The following is a 21,738-nucleotide window of genomic DNA, read 5'->3' as shown; positions in this document are numbered from 1 at the left end:
AGCTCAGCACTGTGTCAAGTCTTTCTAGTCATAAATATGTAACAATTTTTGTGTTTTGGTTAGGCACCTATTTACATTTTTAAAGGTATGTTAAGAGTGTATAGAGGCTTAAAACATTATGATGGAACTATATGATGGCCCTTCCCACACTCAATCATGTGCTGTAAGTTGTTGCAGCAATTTTTGGGTAGATACACATTTGTTACACAGACTTGGTGCTAAATTTAGGCACAAGAATTGATAAAAATGGTCAAAACTTCACAGAGATACAACATTAAGACACCAAGACCTTGGAGAACACCATAGAAAAATCCATGCAAATTTAACATTTGGAGATTTATGTAAGAATTGCATTTTTCAGGAATAGGACAGCGAGCACCGAAAACTGCTAAGAAACCCCCTCGTTGTCAATATACCTATGAAAGCACATCCTCTGATACATCCTCCTCCACATCCTCTGAATGCCCGAGGCCTTTAGCTTCTGCTTGTAAGGTTTCATGACGCTGAGATTATTCACGAGGTCACAATAGAGTGTGCCAGTAAACCCGGAACTCCGTTAGCACTTTTAGTACTTCCAGTTCTCTTGTCTAAAAGTCAATACGTTTTTTGAATGGGATTTTGGTAAAATGCCTCAAATAAGGTCTGTGGTTAACAAAAGCTTAAGCGAGTTTCAGGTTTTGTTCTACGACATAAAACACGTCAGTAAATACCCTACTTGTGAATTTTGAAGCTTTTACGTGTCGTAAAAAAGGCGGTTGCTAATAAGTTGCTCAATACGACTACAAACCCCCGAACAGACGAGAGTGCTGGCAGTCCGCTATTACAGCTTCTTATTTAGCTTAAACAGTCCGATTTCCCCATTATACAATGTTTTTAAAATAAAGCGGCCGAAATCAGTTGAAAGCTTAGTGGCGGTGACGTCAAGAGTCATGCGACCGTGGAGTAGTCATGTAGTCCGTTAAAGCCTAACGTTAGCTTTTTACTTCTGGCGATCGCATTTAAGCTTCAAATGCGGTATGAAAGGTGTTAATATGTGAAGATTATCTTGCTGAACAAAACCTGTAAGTATCATAAACTTGTGTTAGCCACAGAGCTTATTTTCTGACATAATCCAAAATGCAATGCAAAAATCACATTCACTTTCTCTTCCGGGAACCAGCGCAATGCTAAACTTCCGGGTTTTGACGTCAGCCCTGGCACACTCTATAGGTCATATTTTGCAGTGAGGTCAAGTTTCAAAAAAGGTCTTACTACAACGAAATGGCTGCTATGGGGGCTAAAATCATCAAACATGAACAAAGTTGAGCTCATTGAATCCACAACAACCAATTTGCACTGTATGGGACTAGCATAAAGTGGGCATGTCTGTACAGGGGAGTCTCGTGGGTATCCATTGAACCACTTTCTGATACCTTGAGGGCAGAGTTCAAGGGATCCCTACGCAGAAGGTCATGCCAGTTTTTCCTTTGCCAAAATATAGCCTAACTTTGGAGTGTTATTTTAGCCCCTTTGTGACAAACTAGCTTGATATAGTTGGTACCAATGGATTACTGAGGTTTCTCTCTAGTAGCACATGATACCAGTATCTTTGCTCTTGCTTCAAATCTCAGCCTGCTATAGCCTTTGAAAGACAGTAAAGTTATCCAAGATCGTCAAAGGTCCCATGGGTCTCTCAGGGTTAAGTAAAGTCATGGAAATGGGGTAAAATTTTATGGAAAACTTTTGAAAATTCATTAGTAAAAGCATGTAGGAACCCTGAATATTAGTTGTAATACTGCCAAACAATAATGTCACTTATTTTGCTACTGACAAGCTATAATATCAGGGCAGCATTACAATACAGTTTGGTTCCAGGAATTTTAGAAGAGATCTAGATCAGCTTAGTGCGAGATTCATCTGTGAGTCTTATTAAACTTTAATGGACTGAGAGAATGCAAACATCTGCTTGCTGTTAAATCCTGTCACTTCATGGTGGAGATAACAGGCCATTTAGATTACTTTAAAAGCAAAGATGGATACACTACACCAAATTACAAAACCAGGGAACTTGACATGAATTTAAAAGTCAACTTCCAAGAAACGCACTGAACAGATGCTGCAGGAGGAGAATCATTTACAGCCTATTTGGTGGCCTATTGAGAGCTTCACTGCAGATATTTCAGAGATGAATAGTTCAATAAATACCTAATGAAAATCCTATAAGCTCTTGGTGACATCTGCTCATATTTCTTTACAGCCAGCATAAAACCATATCTCTCTGAAGCAGCTGTACTGTGTGGATGTCATATTGTTTTGCTTGTTTTCTCAAGCATAAAAAGAGAATTATCGAAGTTGAAATCTCTGCTTATGCCTTTATTAGTGCGGATAGTATTTGACTGAGGGACCGTCTCTCTCAGTCAACCATGATGTAATCTATTTACTAAAATGAAGGCTCTTCCAGATGCAAAAGTGTTGTTTTACTAAGAGGTCACAGATTCCCCCTCAACTTCTTCCTTTGTCGTCCTACAATCATCTCTCTCCACCTCGTTATCAACAAGCGTCTAATTAGCTGAGTGGCTGTTTTCGTCTCCCTGGTGGTAATTATTGTTCTAAAGGGCCCATCAACGGCGTAGTGTGGTGCATCAGTCTGGCTAGCCCAGGCTAATGGCCACGGCTACCTAATGACACCATTAGTTCTAATGATAGCGTTAACGGGTAGCCGCTAAACAGGAGTAATCGCCGGGGCTGTGTGCTTGAAAAGCTCGCGGAGGGATGTAGAGAGGCAGAAAGGAACGGAGGAAGGAAGTGCTCCAAAGGTGAGTAAACAGTTTGAAAAGTAGCGAGTCGAGGTGACACTTGACTGTGTGGGGTTGATCAGAGGTAGAGTATTAGATTAATGTGTCTTACACTCTGAGTTTAACACTTTCCCACTCTTCCTGTCTCCTTAGGTCACGTTCAGCTCACCTACTTTTGTAGTTGGAATGATGTGGAGGAGTCCTGTGACAAAGAGGCCATCGCCAATATGTACTGTGCACCAGGTGAGGAAAGGCAAATACATGCTAATACACTCTATCTCTGTGATTCTCTCATGTACACGTTCTATACTTATTAATTGGGTGCCTCATTTTGTGTGTGTGCGTGTCAGTTAGGAGGCTTATGTGGGGTTAATTCTATGCAGGCATGCAAGGCCATAAGTAGGCCACTTTCCCATGGTCACAAAACCCTCATTCATAGCCAGACATGAATAAACAATCCAAGTGTACACAAACTACCGTCGAGAGTAGAAACACACAAACACTGATTCTTCTTGACTCTGAAATCGACTGAAACCCATACGCAAAAGTGCTTTTTTCATTCTGTTCTTTTGCTTTGTTGCTTTTAAATAAGTATTTCACTGATGGAAAGATGGTCTGTTAATGAAATAAGGCTGTCTGTGCAATAGAAAGACACAAATACTTTTGAATTTGGTGCTACATGACCAGAAAAATGGAGAACAAGTGCTGTGGCGTTTGTTTTTGCTGGAGAGGTAGACACCTACAACTACCAGAATGCACTGCACAGCACCAGACCAATAAAAGCTCAAACTGGTGGATGACATAATGGGAGCTTTTTCATTTCAACACTTGAAACATTATGGTGGCCAGCTCGTAACAAATGATCCTGAATCCCAGTTAAACAGTACACTAAAATAAGTTTCTGAAAAAATGTTAGGCCAGAAATAGGCAACATAGTAATAGAATCTTGGTTTGTATTTGATCAACTCAGTTTTACCATTTGAGTTCAGTATTTTCGGCCTCCAAATACAATACAGGCACCCACTACTTCACATATTCTCATTACAGCTAAACAGTGCACAAAAATGTTTCTTAGGACATTTCAGGCGAGTAATTGGCAATGAATTAACAGAATCTTGTTTCATATTTGATCAGCACTGTTTAGTTTTATCATTTGAGTATTTTCAGCCTCCATTTTTACAATACAGGAATGTGGCACCCACTACTTGTTCACAGATTCTCATATTACAGCCAAACAGTGCACAAAAAATGTTTCTGAGGACATTTTAGCCAAGAAATAAACAATAAAGTAACATAACCTTGGTTCATATTTGATCAGCGCTTCCTAGTTTTATCATTTGAGTATTCTCAGCCTCCGTTTTTACAAAACAGGAAACGTGGCACCTACTACTTGTTTACAGATTCTCATATTACAGCCAAACAGTGCACAGAAAATGTTTCTGAGGACATTTCAGATGAGTTTTTGGCAATGAATTAACAGAATCTTGTTTCATATTTGATCCGCACTGCTTAGTTTTATCATTTGAGTATTTTCAGCCTCTGTTTTTACAATACAGGAAACTGTTGCGCCCACTACTTGTTCACATATTCTCATATTACAGCCAGACAGTGCACAAAAATGTTTTTCTGAATACATTTTAGGCAAGAAATAAGCAATAAAGTAACAGAATCTTGGTTTGTATTTGGCCAGCACTGCCTAGTTTTGTAGTTTGATTTGAGTGTGGTCAGAATTCGAGCAGAAGTAAATCTGGAGTACGAGCAAAAGCCCTTAGAGCCAGTGAAAATCTGGAGGATGACTCATTTGAGCTGAGAGATGAGCAGGGAGATCTTGTAAGATGGGGAAAGTTTACCACAGTTCATTTACACATACTAACCTTGTTATTATGATACAAAGCTGTCTGAAAACTGTCAAAGTATTCCCTCAAAGGAATCACATATAAAGGCTACACAGAGTAGTCATCATGGCAGTAGCATTTAACATTTTAGTTTAGAAATCTCTGTTTTTGTACTTTCTGTTGAGAGGCTTGCTCTTGTAACAGTTCTCTGATTGTCCTGTAGAGTGTGCTGTTGTGCAGCAGTGAGCCAGCAGCACTGTAACCCCATGTGTTGCCCTCAGCAGGCTTGTGGCAGCTCTGGCATGCTGTTTACAAGCTGCCTAAAACAAACTGCTGCTAGACTACAGCACCATGTCCCTACTTAGCACTTCTGTGTGTGGGGGGGAACGTTTATGTGTGTATGCCTGGGTGTGTTCACGTGACATCTATGGGCGGAGAAATTTTCCAGTGTGTTGCTACTTTAAGCGTATGGCTTTACATTTTGGAGGCTGGCTTGATTACACCTTTCTTAAACATGCAGGATGGATCGCTAAAAACTGCGGACGAACTCCCGAGACAACGACCCTCACACCCATTCACTCTCCCACGCACTTATTTTAAGCTATTCTCTTATATTCATCCTCTCTCTCAAGCCAGGAAGGTCACTTCAGATTTAAATCCTCCTTGTGACTAGCACATACAGTATGCCACTGTTGTAATAAATCTGAAAGCAACAAATGCTCCATCTAATATCCAAAGTGTGCATTTTTATTCCCGTAGCAACAGGTTGTTTAAAAGCCTCCTAATGGAAATAGAAGCACATAGAGGCATATGTTCAGTGGCCAGCAGCAGATGACCTAAAGACACACAGGAGTGAAGCTCAGTGCAAGGAGCTTTGTGCATAATGTAGCTTCGAATCTGAGTGCTAAACCGAGACGTGTTTGCCACTTAAGTCATTGTGTAATTAATATAGTCATTTTCTTGTTAACATAAGCAGCTAGAGGTTTTAACACTTGTCAGGGTGTGTGGGCGGTAGGTTTGAAAGGCAGCCTGTAATATGCTGAACAGTCTTCTCTATGTAAAGATGAATTTGGTTTGCGATTTAATTAAGTATTCATTTTTTAAAAGGTAGATGCTAACAAAATGTATATTTGCTTTAGGGCTGGGCAATGTGGAGAGAATCAAATATCACTTTTTTTGACCAAACACCTCAATGTCGATATTGCAACGATATAATATGTAAGCTAAGATTTTTTGATTAATAATTATCAGTAATGTGGCTACAACAACTAAGTGGGTAAAGGCAAATAATAAATCAGCTAGAACAGTGAAATTATGTTCAGAAAATTACAACATTTTACTGTAATGTAGCCTGTAAAACCGGGAAAAGACACTTATAGTTTTAAGATATGCAAAATCTAGAAAGACGATATCTTGTCTCATATCACAATATTGATATAATATCAATATATTGCCCAGTCCAGTGTAATATTTAAGCTGAGATTTGTGATAAATAATAATTAATAATGTAGCTATAATGACTAAGTGGGTAAAGGCAAATAATAAGTCATCTAGAAGAGTGAAGTTAAGTTCAGAAAATTACAACATTTTACTGTAATGCAGCCTGTAAAACCAGGAAAAGACACTTACAGGATTACGATATCCAAAATCTAAGACAAAATCTCATCTCATATCACAATATCAATACAATATCAACATATTGCCCAGCCCAGTATAATATGTAAGCTGAGATTTTTGATAAATAATCATCAGTAATGTGGCTATAACGACTAAGTGTAAAGGCTAATATTAAATCAGCTAGAACAGTGAAGTTAAGTTCAGAAAATTACAACATTTTACTGTAATGCAGCCTGTAAAACCAGGAAAAGACACTGACAGTATTAAGATACCTGAAATCTAAGACAATATCTAGTCTCATATCACAGTATTGATTTAATATCAATATATTGTGTAGCCCTAATTTGACTTAAAGTTAAATTATTACAGCGCTGTTAAGACCCTTCTGGTTTTATCAAGAAAAGTCAAAGTTTAGGACTGCAAGCATCGACTGTTTTCCCCCACAAGTGTTGATTACTGTTTTTAGTGTGCTTTCCTCAAATGTTATATTTTGTCTGACCTGCAATCAAATAACTAGAAACTTTAAAATGGCATGAAATTTGGAAAATTGAACAATTACTTAGACTTAGACTTAAAAAGCTGCAAGCAGTGTTTGGTTGAGTAACTTGAGGGTGGCTGCGGGTCCTTAAAAGGTCTTATGATATCTTAAATTCACATTTACTAATTAAAGGGTTTTAAGAGTATAAAGTTGTCTTAAATTCAGATTAGCTGGATCTTTAATGTTTTGTTTTTTCACGTTACTGTGAGAATTTCCACCATTGCCATTATGAGATACATAATATTAACAGAAGGGAAAAAATATTAGACCCCAGAACAAAATTTAACATTTATTTTCGCCCCCTCTATTCATTAAGATCGCACGATGAAAATGCATCGTTAAACTGAGGCCTTACTAAACAGACTGCCTGCTTATTTTTACTGTGGATCAGTATCATTTTACATTAATGTTCATTTTGAACTGACATCAGTGTGTTTACTTGGTCTTGGAAAAAGGATATTTTCACTTACGGCATGTATTTCCATCCCAAGTTTGGGCTTAAAGTAAGACCAAAAAAGTGGTATTAAAAAGTGTTAACAGTTAATTTTAGCTTGTTTATACCTGTAGATAACCTGCTGACAAATAATGTAAATTATTAATTGACGAATACATTTCTCTTTTCAGCACTGTGGAATATAGATGTTTGAAGACCAGTGTTGCACACAGTGTCTGTGGAGGCAAAAAAAATAGAAACTTGTCTTTACATAAAAGTTGCATATCATTCAAAGCAGTTCCTGACGTGATAAAGATCATTAGAGCAGTGCTATTTGAATCACACGTGGATGGTGTTTACAGTCAGCTCACACAAATAATATAAAATATTCTGAGATAAGAGAATGTTTGGGGTAAGAGCCAGCGCCTTGGTGAAATGAACTGACCTCAGCGCAGGTGTGAAAGGTCTTGTTAGTTAAACGACTGTTGATCCCATGTGGATCAATGGATGTAATACATATTAGCAGCCAGCAGGGGGTGTGTTATGCTGTTGTTGAGCGATAGTAGCACTTCTACCTCCATTGACGGTGCTGCTCTCGAACACTGGCAACTTTTTCTCTTTTTATTGTGCGTCTCTTACGTCCACCTGTCTTTGTTGTTGTGTTACATATCACTGAGTAACAGCTATTCTATATGCTTTATTTTATCCCTGCAAACCCCTATGTTTGGTACATGCGTGTAGCTGTAGATGCATGTGCTTGTTAACACACACACACACACACACTTACACAGAGGTTAGTGAGTGTGTCTCTCTTCTGCCCTTGTTATGTATTGCTGTTTATCCAGACAGGGTCAGCTCCAGCGATGGCTTCATTCCTGATGACAGATTTATGACTGTTTGCCAGAAAGCTAGCAGGGGGCCTGCTGTGACCGTATGTGCGTTGTGTGTGTGACTGTGTGTGTGTGTGTGTAAGACGGAGGGAAACATGTTTTTAAAACGCGCACATTCACACCCAAAAAAACACGGGAGTGGACTCGGAAAACACAGCGGCAGGGTATTAATCTATTTATCCTGCACTTCTGCTTATTTACTTTCTCACCATTCTGTCATTACCGATAAACATCAGATGGCTAATGTTTTGTTCTCTAATAAGAATTAAAAAAAAAACAAGCTGTTGAGTGACACAGTGTGACGCAACCTGGTTCGAGCAGAAACGGTAATTGTTTATTGTTCTGGCGAGAGGGAAGCAAGGCCACAACCAATTGTCTTCAGTGTCTAAGAAAAGGGAAATTCAGTATTCTTTTCCCCTCTGAGGTAAGAAGTCAGTTAGTGGTGATTCAGTCATCATAGTCGCTTTGTGTTTTGTTTTTTTTACTGTCCTTTTACCTGTTCAGCCACAGTGTGATCTAATGGAAGATAAAGTTCAGTTCCCCTTTTAACACAGACGTGTCATCCCATTGTTTTAAAAAGGTTTTCAAGTAAGAAACTGTTACCTCAAAGTACTTCTGCTTTATTTGAATATTTTTAAATATTCTGTCCTCACAGCGAAGAGACATAGGACTGCTTTGTTTATTTTTGAATATATAACTCATTAGGTTTATGTGAGCCTTCACAGCTCATAAGACGCACACACAGTCTTGGAACATCACACACCGATCCTCCTTACTTCCTACCTGCGTCTACTTCACTTCCCCTTTCCACAGAGACCGTCGGTTGAGTTTTTAGGGAAGTTGGTCTGAGAGGAGAAGAGAGAAAGTTCCTTATGGCCCCCAGGAGAGAGGAGATGGAGTGCGATTAAGATACATAGCAAGAGGGAACTGTATTGTTGAGGGGAAAGGGAAGAAGAAGAGGCCGCGAGGTGAACGCGCTGTATTGTTAACTTAACTCGCTCCGTATCCTTTTGTTTTCTTAGAATTCTCCTGATTCGTTTAAAAAGTTTTTCTTGTGCTGTTCAAGAAAGAGAACGCCAGCGTAGTGGAGGTACGGTCGGACTGGAAAGCATACACATGCCACAGTGTAACAGTGGGGTTTGAATGACCCATGGCCTGTGGATGCAGTTAATTCTCCCCTCCCATCCTCTTTCTCTCTGTCTCCCCTTCTCCCTGCCTCGCTCTGACAGAGCGGTAAGTGTAGCCAGCTCCACTGTACTCTCCCTGCAGCTCCTTAGACATTAATCCATTGTGATGACATCGACCTTGCTCTGAGACGTGTGCTCGTGTGCGTGTGTATGTGTGTCCAGCATCTCCCCTCCAGCTCATAACTACGCAGGTATCACTAGTCCGTTCAATGACGATCTTCTCTCCTTGGCTGTCAAAACAGTAGTCCTGGGGAGCCCTGAAGACTGGTTGCTCAGTTGGCTGTGTGTGTGCATGTGTGTGTGTGTGTATGGAAGTCGTATCATAGCCCTCTCTAACCTTTGCTGCAAGAGAGCCGCGCTGGCCCCTGGAGTTCCCGGCAGCCTCCAGGAGATGAGGGGTCTTTGTCTCTTATGTTCCCCCAGCTGAGGAGCCTGGTCTCTGGGCACACGCAGCCGTGACCCTGGGTCCCGGCCCTCTGGAGAGAGAGCAGGGGGAAGCTGAGCGGCACAAGAGGCCATCTGGTACCCAGTGGAGCTAGCATACACATACACACACACTCACACACTCACACATACACTTTTGACTTTAGCAAATGAGTATCACTCCCAGTTCCTCTGTCTTACTTAAACACATATTGTGGAGTCTCAACAGATCTCCATAATGCTGGCTGTCTGACTGGTTGTAGATCAGGCTCTCACAGTGCGAGACAGTGGACAGACTTTGTTCGCCTTGAGAGGGTTTCGTGGTCTTTTCATGTGTTTTAAATATCAACTAACAGAAGGCCAAAGAGGGAGGGTTTTAGAAAAAGGAAAATATGGTAAACGAGCCTTTGATTAGTTTTGTTTGTCGGGACATGAGTCTCAGTGACGGACTGTCATCAGGGTCTGTAGTAAGGTTGCAAGGGTTTGCCGATATGGTAATGGATTAATCGTTTAAGAATAAACTGTGCAGGATTTTCCTAACAAAAAAAAAAGTATAGATTCATACAAAGTTAATCCCTCTGTATCGTCTTTTATGACCCACTAAAAATGTGTGGTGGTGTATGCTTCTTCAGAGACTCCGCCCTCTGTATGTATTTTTTTTTTACCTTCTATGCTTGAGACGTTAATAGCTATGTACCTCGATTGTGCTCAGGTGAGGTCGGGGCTTTATAAAAAGGTAGCAACCAGGTGCCAGAACATAAGCAGCAGGCATCCAAGAGACAAAATGTCGAAAAATGCAAATATAGTGAGGTGAAACGCCAAACAAGAAGGAATCTGGGGTCGGCTTTTACTTTTACTTTTGCTGGCGAGCGTGTTCACAAACAGTAACTGACAATCTTGCATAGTATACCTTTAAGTTGTTTTTAAAGGAACAGATTTGCAGGGTTCTCGCAATTAATTAAAACAATTTTTGTGACATTGAGATGTCAGTTACAGCAGCACAATAAAATAATAAGAGTTAACAAAACAGAAACTGCTTGGGTAAATACACGTTTTACAGCCTTAAGGTTTAGTGAATCTATTGATTATTAATCCAGTCCAGTGTCGTCTTTTTGAGTCTTGTATAGAGTCCATTTCACCCATGTTCTTTCTAGTTGTGCTTCTTGTAGTCTCAGTGCCTCATGTGTGTCAATTTCTCAAAGATTTCTTCCACATTATTAGCCATTGGTCCTTCGTTGGTGGTGTTTCTTTACCCCAGCTCCTATTGAGAGCTTACTCGCTTGATCGATATTTTGATCAAATATGTATCACTAGGAAAGAAAAATCATTGAAAGTTTTGATTTTGATTTTTTTTGTGTGTAATGAAGTTGTTACAGTAATCGCAATGGCAAATTTATGTTCTCTAGCTGTCTGTTGCTAAATATATGTCGATGTGTGACCATGTTTTGTTATCATCATGTATGTGTCTTAATTTTCTCTCTGCAAACTGTCTCACCTTTTATGTATGCCAGCTATCTGAAATTATGTTTGAATAGAGTTTGAATCTGATATGTCTGAAAAACACAGGGCAAGTGGGGCAAGAATTTTATTAGTATTATTATTATTATTATTATTATTTGTCTTTATGTCGGGTCCTTGAAAGTCATGGAAAAGTTTTGAATTTCTGTCCCTGGAAATGTGTAGGAACCCTTTATTTGCTGCTTTTTACTTCTTTCATTGTAAACTTCAATTTTCTGTTGCTTTTTATAAATCACTGGTTTAGGTTAAAGGTACTTGTCAGATCTCTTGACCCAGTACGAACCTCACAGACCTCTCAGGTCGGCTGGTTCTGGATAACTGCTTGTTCTCAGAGTCAAACCGAATTGTGGTGAAGCTGCCTTGAGCTTCTGTGCTGCTTCAATGTGAAACAAACTGCCAGAGGAGGTGAGACTTTAGGTGATTCTGAGCACTTTTGAATCCAAATCCAAGCTATAGACCTTCCTGTTTGTTGTTGCTTGGAATTCATTTTCTTTTAAGTCAGATGTGTGTTTTTGCTCTGTTTGCCTTTAACGTTTATATTCTTTGAGCCTCTGCTGGCTTGTCATTTGTTTCTTGTGCTTTTTACCTGTGTCATCTATAAAGCACTTTTAGTTGCCTTTGAGTATAAACTGTGCTTTATAAATAAATTTGCTTTCGCATTAAACTGAAAATCTTTGGAGTTTGGACCATTAAATGGCTAAAAAAGAGACGTCTGATCAAAATGCCTTTGGGCTTTAGTAAATTGCGATTTACTAATTTGCCCCTATTTCCTGACATTTTACAAATAATTAAGAAAATAATCACTAATGAAAATGAACAATTGTTGCAGCCTTATTCTGCTGTGTTCTCAGGAGCTGAAACGGTGCAGGGGTTAAGGACACTGAACAGAAATGTTTCACTGTTTGTTCTCAGTTGTTCCTGCTTTACATTTCTTGGTGTGTGTGTGTGTGTGTGTGTGTGTGTACGTCGTATGAGTGTGTGTTTGTGTTTGAGGTCAGGTCATGCAGATGGTGTGAAGTTGCAGCAGACGGTTTCCTCAATTTAACTGCTTTTTTATTATGCAAATCACCCTTTTATGAGACACACACTTTTGTGTGCGCGCATGTGTGTGTGAGACTGTGTCCATGTTTTTGTGCTCGTTTTGAATTGATTGTATCAATTCAATGAAATATTAAGTAATCCAAGATGTGAGTGTGGAGCGGTGTTTAATGTTGAGAGTTTATTTGATGTAATCACTGAAGGGGTTTAATGCACTTAGCTAATCTTAAGATTGGTAAATGATTTTAATTACACATATTTGGTTAGTTTTGTTTTTTCGGTGTATTACTAGCTGATTATTCTTCCCCAACACATGACTAATTTCTCTGCTTGTTGATTTATTGATTAATTCTTCCCTTCTTTTTGCCCTTGTTTCAGAGGTGGGAGGTATCAGTGAGGAGACGGCAGCATGCGATTGGTGGAGCTTGGGCGCCGTCCTGTTTGAGCTCCTGACAGGCATGGTGAGTCAAAAAGTGTGAAAAATGTTATCTTTGTTGCTGAGGTGTTGTGGGACGTCTGTAGGTGTCTTGGCTTTCAACTCTCCCGCACTCTTTATGGTCGTGCCAGGTTGTGTATGATTCGGCGCGCGTGTCTGTACGTGTCTGTAGGTGGAGTTGGTTGTTTTGGTGTGTGTGTATGTGAGGTGCGTCTTGGCTGCCGTCTCCTACTCTGGTTCTCGGGGAGTGCCAGGGGTGTCGGTGTGACTTTCTCCCCCAGCCTGAGCTCCATCTGCTGGGCCAGGGGGTCACCTCTCCCCGGGCCTCCTTTGCTGGCTCCTGGAGCAGCGCTGGGCTTGGAGCACGCCGATCTGAGGTCGGCGTGGAAGGTGAAGACCGGGGCAGCTCTCAAGGTGTTGCGCCTCGGCTGGTCCAGGATCAGAGGGTGTCTGAGGGACAGTCTTTTAAGACAGGCTTGGGAGGAAGGGGAGCGTCTCAGAGACAACAGATACAGCTGTGATACGTGCGCGCAAACACATGCTAATTACAACTTGAAGGACAAATGCACACACAGTTACACTCACAGACACCCAGTGCAGGTGCAGAGCGTCCCTTCAATTCTTCATCGTCTATTAAATTTGAATAAATTCTAACTGATTGCCAGTGGGCATATTTTCATATCAGCTATCAGTGGTTCCCATCAATGGCCCTAAACATGAGTCGGGGTGTTAGGCTACTGTTCCCATGTAGAACAATACACACCCACTTACCTGGAAAAAAACAACTCAGTCACACAGATGTCTCCTTTGATGATTATGTCTGGGTACAGCCCTGGCAAGGATACACACACACAGGCACACATAGTGTCTCTTGATCCTTGCAGGATAAGATCTTGCCTGGAGCAGTCTTGACTGCAGCTAGGAACACAGCCAGAACTCCTGCAGCACGTATCGGGAGAGAGAAAGAGAGAGGCAACTGACCTAACTGATGGAAAAAACACACACACACACAGGGTCCCCCAACACAAACAGTTGACGGGCTCTCTCTTGCCTCACACGCTCAGTTCTAGCATTTTCAATTTGTAGGTGTAGATGCACTGAAAGATGTGCTGTTGCAACATAGTGATTATGGTCATTATTGTCAATTATTTTAACAATGGGGCTGCATTCTGTGGTTGAAAAAGCACTTGCAGGTCTTGTGCTCCCTTTCTCTCATTTCTGAGATTATTTCTGTTTTTTTAGTTTCCGTGAGTGCAGCAGTTCCTTGCAATTGACAGTTTGACGTGGTTATATTTTACTCTAAAAACAAATTAAAAGGCTTTACATTTACAGCTACTTAAAGGTACGGTGTGTTGGATTTAGGGGGATATATTTCAGAAATGTAATATAGTATAATAAATATGTTTTCTTTGGTGTAAAATCACCTGAAAATAAGAAATTTTGTTACCAGATGCTGGGTTCACACTACGATATTAGCCCTCCTGAACATCAACGAGTGTCATACGCAATAATCCATTGTTTTGTCTTGTGTAGTGTGTCATAGTAGAATACAACCAATGCAACATCTGGGATGCTTCATGACATCCTGACAGAAAGTCTAGCATGTTTGATTTTCTCGTCGTTCACGACTGCTCCCGTCACAGCTGGCCCTTTGACCAATAGAAACACAGAGCGATCTGCTGCCATGGAAACTGTATGACAACAACACCACAGGGTTTTTGATGTTACCTGTAGAGATGTTACCATGACAGAGTAAAGAAGGAAAATGATGGCGTCAAACAGCAGAGGCACTTTAGCAACCCAGTGAGTACTGCCATTAGCATCAGGCTAGCAAACAATGCTATATCTTCATAATGGAGGATATAAAGAACTAATATTAAAAAATTGTTGCGGGGCTTTTACTCGCTACAAATGCAGAGCTTCTTTGAAACAGACTACATTAGAAATGTGTATTTTTCTATTTTTACTTTTAATCCACTCCCGTTTGCCTTGATAAAGTTAACGCATCACGCCATCATTTCAAACTAAGCACTTCCTGTATCTGTTTCAAATTAAAAGCCCTTTACAACCTCGGTTGAGAGAATCCCTTAATTTTCTAAACAGGCTTTTATTGTGAAAAATTCACAGGAACTTGTTGTGGAGGATTCAGTGACTTGTATGTTTGCATGCGGTACTTCAAATGTAGCTCTGCCATCTGGTGGCGCTTTTTACGTTACTACAACAACATTTTGGCTGGCACATGAGCAGACACAGTGACTGAAATAATAGCAATAATTGTAAAAATAGGACATGAATAACCCGATGACATCACACACGCCGTGAAAGACGACCGGGGATAATTGGTGTGGACCATCATGTAGTGTGTCATGTCTGTCGGCCAAGTCACGGCACGATTTTATGACTCCACAATCGCCTAATCTGACACAGTGACTGTCGGAACAGACAAAAATGTCATGTAGCCATTTGCGTTTTTTGCGTTTCACATCTGCCACCATAGTTAGCAGCTCCTCCACAACGAGCAGCGTCGGAAAAACACTGATTTGTTAATGTGAAACTGCTCTATTCAGTGTTTTTACCAGCTTTAATCACCTGGTCTCTTTGTTTTGGAGAGAAGAGACCTCTGTGGATAATTCGGCTCCCAGTAAAAACCTCCTGAACACTGAAGGAATTCTAACCAGGAGAAGTTTCAGCTGGTTGCAACCTGTAGCCCTCACTGTTAGGTGCCACTAAATTCCCGTAAATCTCACACACTGTTCCTTTAACTGTTGGTTCTTCCAGTAAAATAGCTCTGTATACATGAAGAACAAACTAACAATCATTTTTTCCATGTTATTCTTTCTGTGACACTCCACTCTGTCTGACTCACACACAGCAGTTCTAAGAAAGAGCAACAGTAGTTACATCATTACCTTGTTGTTGGTGTGATCAGTGTTGTTTCAGGTGCTCGGGCTCTTTGGTCTCCTCCTATTTGTCTTGTCCTGATGCTCTCACATTGACCTAGGCTCTGCGGGTGTCACTATATCAGTCCCTCTAGCTCTCAGTCTGTCAGGTTGTCTGTGTTTTGACTGATAGTTATCTATTCTTTCCACCCCTCCTTCCCCCTGTGCAGTCACTGCTGCGGTGCCATCCAGCGGGAATTGGTCGCCACACCGCTCTCAACATCCCCGAGTCTGTTTCAGAGGAGGCCAGATCTCTGCTGGAGCAGGTGAGAGTCTAGTGTGTTACTGGTGATATTTTAATCTTTTCAGAATTTAATTGAGTGGCTCAGTCAAATAGATTTTCCCTGCCTAAAACAATCTTTTTGTTGTAATTCTGCATTTATGATCTATTCTTTACAAAAGTCATTCACACTTGCAGGTGCAATTTAAAGAAACATGACTAATGCCACATTCACTGCGTCTTCTAAAGAGGGATGGTGCATGATAATGTTAAAGTGATAATCTGCTGCATGAGTATCTGAAAGTTTTAACTCACTCTCTTACTGGCTGGTAAACACAATAATCATTTCCTATGGTGTAGGGCTGTCGTGATAACCGCAGAATAGCAATACTATTGACAAGCCAACTGCAGTGATGGCAGGCATCCACCACAACTGCTATGTTCCAGTTTTTATTTTTCATGGAAGAGCTGCATATTCACACTAAGCTACAAATGCTGAGCATCTATTCTGTCTCAATTTGCAACCATGGAGCACCAGTGCAACTTTTAAATACTATTAATATATGAACTGGAGATCTGTTAGTTTGTTTCCATCTTGCAGTGAATAAACCATCATGTTTAATGAGGCCACACTAACGGTTTAACTTTATCAGATTAATGATAGTGTGAGCAGAGGAAGTCTTTGTACCTTTAAGGCTCCAGACTGCAACTATTTAGTCCCATTTTGCAAGCATGGAGCACCAGTGCGACTTGCAAGTACTGTTAATGTATGAACTGGAGAGCTGTTAGTGTGTTTCCAGCTCATAGTGAATAAATTCTCATGTTTAAAGGCGCAGCAGCAGCAGTTTAACTTTGTGCTAACTGCTAACAACAACTGTTGACTGAGAGCTTCATGTTCGTGGCACAAACATCAACACTTCAGCCTTTATTGTAACAGTCATTTATTCAAGTTTATCGTAACTGTATTAATAATTTAGTATATTAGCATTCTACAGTACTTTAGAGTTTGCAAATTGCTGGTGATAAAGCCAAAAAAATATTGCAATATTATTTTTAAGCCATATCGCCCAGCCCTAAGACAAATGTGTATATGTGGTGTTTGAATAACTTGGGTTTTGGCAAGTCTTTCCCCTTCTTTTTAACACTGGTAATCTTTGGATGTATATTAATATGATGAGTGTGGGTTTATCTCTGCTTAACATGGCACAGATCTGCCATGAACCGAGCGTAGTTTGTGCTGTGAAGGAGTAAACAGACAGACACAACGGCATGGCTTATTACTACTTAATAAATAATGTGTGTGTTGCTTTTGGTCTCTGTCTTGTCCTGCAGTTGCTCCAGTACAACCCAATGGAGAGACTGGGGGCAGGTGTGGGAGGCGTGGATGATATCAAATCCCACCCTTTCTTTGCCAGAGTGGAATGGCCCAAATAGACGCTGTGCATTGTGGGACTGCGGGAACCAGAACTGCATGCTGGGAGACTGGCTGTCCTGAATGAACTCCCCTCAGACTGGACACTCAAATAGATATAAAGTAAATACAGATTATGCATTTCTGCACACACCACTCGTTTTGTGTACGGCCACTCAGTCCCCATGTACTTTTTTTTTATTAGTTTTTTTTTGTATGGAATTTGCCAAGAAGCAGTATTACCTTCCTTGTAAACTGCTCATGTCTTTATCTCACAGAGGGTTTACTGTGTAACCTTTTTGGTGCAGGGAACACTTAACATGTGTGGTGCAATAATTTATACATTTACAAGTGCTGGTACTGAGTGATGATCAATGACTACATTGTTGCTTTTACGCTCCTCATACATGAGCTGTAAGCCAAATGACACAAGTGAGAATGAAAGGTGACATTTATCTGTTTTCACTGCATTAATTAAGTTCTTTTTGTCATCCATTTAAACTGACATAGATTGAAAGCTGAGGTAGGCTGAAATCTGGAAAAGGGAAAAAACAGCAGAATTTGAAAATTCACCCTCCTCCTGCAGCTCTCCCCTCTCTGTCCTAAGCCCCTCCCACCAGACGATCACAGACATATGCACCCGCAGTGTTTCCTTACAGGGAGTTAAATAATCCTATTTCATTGTAGAGTTGCACACAGCTCATTTGCTCAGCCCCTTCTTGCCACCCCTTTGCAAATTAGACAAGTATTAGCTAGCTAGGCACTCCAGCATCCCTCTGCCTTGCTTCCTTACGCTGTGGACTGCTTCCATGGGAGGAGAGCGGGCAGCATCTCAGGGGACGGACCTTTGGTCAGCAGCTGAAATTCAGCCAGCGCACACCTCCACAGCAGGCTGGTGGCCAGCAGCAGTGCCAGGACTAACCTGTGTAATGGCAGCAACAGAAAGTTTGCTGATCCGGCAGGTACTCAGGGCTGTCCGGCCACTTTCCCAGAGTTGGGATTTGTGCTTGCTGGATTCGGATAGCTGTGGCCGCTTACTGGGGGTCTTTCTCCGAAGCTGCTGCCCACTTTCCTACCGGTGAGGTGGTCTGTAGCAGCGAGGAGTGAGGTGGAGGACTCCCTGTGATTCGAGGCTCTAATAGTAGCTATGTGAAGGTGAACTTGAAGCCACAGCCATGAGCCTTTAGCTCTGGTTAGCAGAAGGTTTTCTCTTCATCTCTGAAACGCTTCACAGATATTAACAAGTGTTTTTCGGGTTGCTTTACAGTATAGGTAGTTGATGCCAATACTTGAATAGCAACATTCTCAGCAGGACCTACTGAATCGGGCCTTCACCGAAGGAATGTGCACACATATCTGCATATGTGGAACAGCCATTATAAACGCCCTCTTTTTGAAATTACCTTTATTGGCCAAAGTCTCCTGTTACAGCCTAAATCTTCTAAGGCCTGAAAACACAGCCAAGAGGAGGTGCAGAAGTCTAGTCTTCTCAGTCCACTTAAATTACAATGTGATCAAAGTTTATTACTGGATTTTGCCCATTGAAGCCAAACTTAAGCCGCCTACCCCAGCTTTAAGTCCGCTTTCCTGAGAACACACGTGCAATACACTCAGTTTGTCGCCACCTATAACACTTTCATCACTCCTCAGAGAGCCCACTGAGATTAGCTGTGAGTGAGACAGGTCGAGCTTCTTATTTGATGCTGGGTTTGCATTGAACTGATGTAGGAACAGATATGATATCTCATTTCCTACGAGACTTTTTTGCCAAACCCTTTTACAGCCAACCAGCCCACATACAGTCACAGAGATGAACACTAAACAAGGTAAATGAACAAAATATTTTGATGTAGAAGATGGTTTTGTTGTTGAGTGAAGTGTTTAGTTATATGAAGATTGAATTATTTAATAGATTATAGCTGGAACAGAGTGCGTTTTTTCATATATTGAAGAAAGAATAAAAAAGAATGAGGCTTCAACCACACATCTGATACCAGCCCTTTTACAGATTGTTTTTATGAATAACAGAGGAGACTCTCTGTACTGTACAACACTGCATTTTCTGCATGGGAGAATATGATTTACGTAATATATTTAATACTATGGAAAATGTATCGAACAATAAATAATACGTGTCTTGTAAATAGACCTTTTAAAGGATGTCGTGCTAAGTGAGAGGTACACCCAGGTCTCAAAGCCTCAATAATGTCCAACTTACGTCAATCACTTACTGCCTCATCAATCAAATCCTTTTTATTGTGATTGTTTTATGTTTGAGCGATACATCTGCTAACTTGCAACGCAGATCTTAATGCAGATTTTGTAATATCTACAATGACTGAATTACATGGTAAACATTACCATGGTGACATTACATGCCATATATCACTTCATGTATAATCAGATGAGACTTATTGGAGCATATATCAAACGCATCGTAATACACGTCTCTAACAACACAGATAATCACTCCACTGTAGATGCTGCACTCTGTTGTACTCCACTGCACTGCGATATATGTTAACTGACAGATTCTGTAAATTACCAGGTCCACATCTCAACTATTAACCCTTTTTATCAGACATAAACACCACAGTGAGATCAGATTCTGTTTTCTATTGGATGCTCACTCCTGTCTGTGCTGTGTAACTGTACTGGTCTGTCAGTGCACCCTGGATAACAATAAACTTACCTGGATGAGATTCTGCTTCTTTTGTAGATTCAGCGATTACGTGTAAGGAGCTGGGAGTGTGTTGTGTTTGCTCTGAGGCTCCTCTTATCAGCAGGGCCGATGATAGTCCTAGAAAGCTGCTGTCACTCCTGCTGAGTGTCACCGAGACAGTAATACAGTAGGAGCCAGCACACACACACACACACACACACACACACATACATAACAGTAAATCTCAAGCACTCATTGATACACATGGGCCTTTTTTGGATGCAGTAGGGGTATTACCAGTTTCAAGTCTTAAAAATGCCTTCATTATCTGACAGTCCATTTGGGAAATGTGACAAACAAGAACAGTGTGTAGCAAACTTTTTGAAAATCATACTTAGTTTTTCATTAACAAGGTGTCTCTGGGTATAGGACACTAAAATGTAATGCTTTTAAAACCTTTTCAAGATAACTTTTTAACCAAATTTACAACTGATTTTTGGACAAATCATGTTTTTCTTACTCAAGCATCGCAGGGAATTATAAAGGTAAGTAGTATATATGTGGTCCCTGGCAGAGGTGGGTTTAATTTGGAATATGGTTTTTAGAGTGAGCTAGATTAATCAACATTTTGCAAACAGATAAGTTTCAAGTGTGAAGCAAAAAGACATTTTTAGGTTCAGTGGTAGGTTTTAAAGATGTGCAACATCAGAAATGTGGACTTAGACGCAGAAGAGCTTGACTCATTTAGGCAAAAAGAAATTAAAAGATCAAATGTTTGTGGCAATTAAGATCACAAATTTAAATTTAAGACTAATTATTGACGTTTAAAGGTCCAGTGTTGAGGATTTATCTCACCTATAGTCCAAACCCTCGCCTATGGTCATGAGCTTTCACTAATGACCGAAAGACAAAATGAGTTTCCTCAGAAGGTGGCTGGGTTCAGCCTTAGAGATAGGGTAAGGAGCTCACACATCCAGAGGGAGCTCGGGGTAGAGCTGTTGCTCCTTCGTGCCGAAAGGGGTCAGCTGAGGTGGTTCGGGCTTCTGATATTTCCTTGTCGAAATATCTGTGGAAGGGACGTTTACTAACTTATCCACCGAAGTTGCCAATGGCCTTTCGTATGCATTTGTTGATGGCCTTCCTGTCGCTGTTGACCTTCTCTGGCTGTCCATATCTGATGCAGGAATATGCAGTCCTCATTGAAGGAAACTCTGCACGGAGCTCTATCAATTCCTTCTTCATTTGGATGCAAGTTTCTGGGCAGACATCAACCCCAGATTGTTGCCACCGGTGTGGACAACCAAAATGTCAAAGGGACTCAGAGAGTTTGACAGCTCTACGTAAAAACAGGGAAGAACATCACTCCAGCATATGCACCTTTTGCCAAACCACTCAACTCTAGCATTGAGTCCCAAAATCTCTCTTGAGATGTGATACGCTGCTGCGTTCCCTCGTTGAATGTAACTCGACCCAATGATCCAGATCTCAGTCGCTGTATTTGTCTTGTCCTTCTTGAGGATGGTGTGGAAGTTTATTTCTAGAGCACATTTAAACCCAGTTTAATATGACCAAAGTTCTGTCTAAAAGGACATTTAAATGTAAAGTAAAACGTAGAGAAAACACGAAGAGTGGGCCTACATACCAACGACAACAATAAACAGCAATGTACAAATACAGAATTATAGGATTAGTGGACCAAAAAGGCAAGTGAATAAAAGAGTGTCTTTAGCCTTAATTTAAACCAGAGATGGAGGGAGCACACATGATATATAACTGGAACTGGTCCCAGAGAGCGAAGGCTCTACCACCTTTAGTTT

General features: G+C 40.7%; 1 protein-coding gene across 1 annotated transcript in view; it reads left to right on the top strand.

Moving 5' to 3' along the window:
- Positions 1 to 19,955, top strand: part of rps6kc1 (ribosomal protein S6 kinase polypeptide 1) — a 35,311-nt gene extending 15,356 nt beyond the window's left edge. Inside the window, exons 13-16 of the mRNA XM_050059090.1 lie at positions 2,928 to 3,017; positions 12,632 to 12,714; positions 15,799 to 15,894; positions 17,181 to 19,955. Of these exons, the coding sequence (XP_049915047.1) occupies positions 2,928 to 3,017; positions 12,632 to 12,714; positions 15,799 to 15,894; positions 17,181 to 17,282 (371 nt within the window). The 3' untranslated portion in view covers positions 17,283 to 19,955. The remainder of the gene's footprint in view (positions 1 to 2,927; positions 3,018 to 12,631; positions 12,715 to 15,798; positions 15,895 to 17,180) is intronic.
- Positions 19,956 to 21,738: the final 1,783 nt, after the last annotated feature.

The sequence above is a fragment of the Epinephelus moara genome, chromosome 12, assembly GCF_006386435.1.
Source record: "Epinephelus moara isolate mb chromosome 12, YSFRI_EMoa_1.0, whole genome shotgun sequence".
Taxonomy (NCBI): domain Eukaryota; kingdom Metazoa; phylum Chordata; class Actinopteri; order Perciformes; family Serranidae; genus Epinephelus; species Epinephelus moara.
The sequence above is the reverse complement of the archived record's forward strand: the minus strand, read 5'-3'. Positions and strand labels throughout refer to the sequence as shown.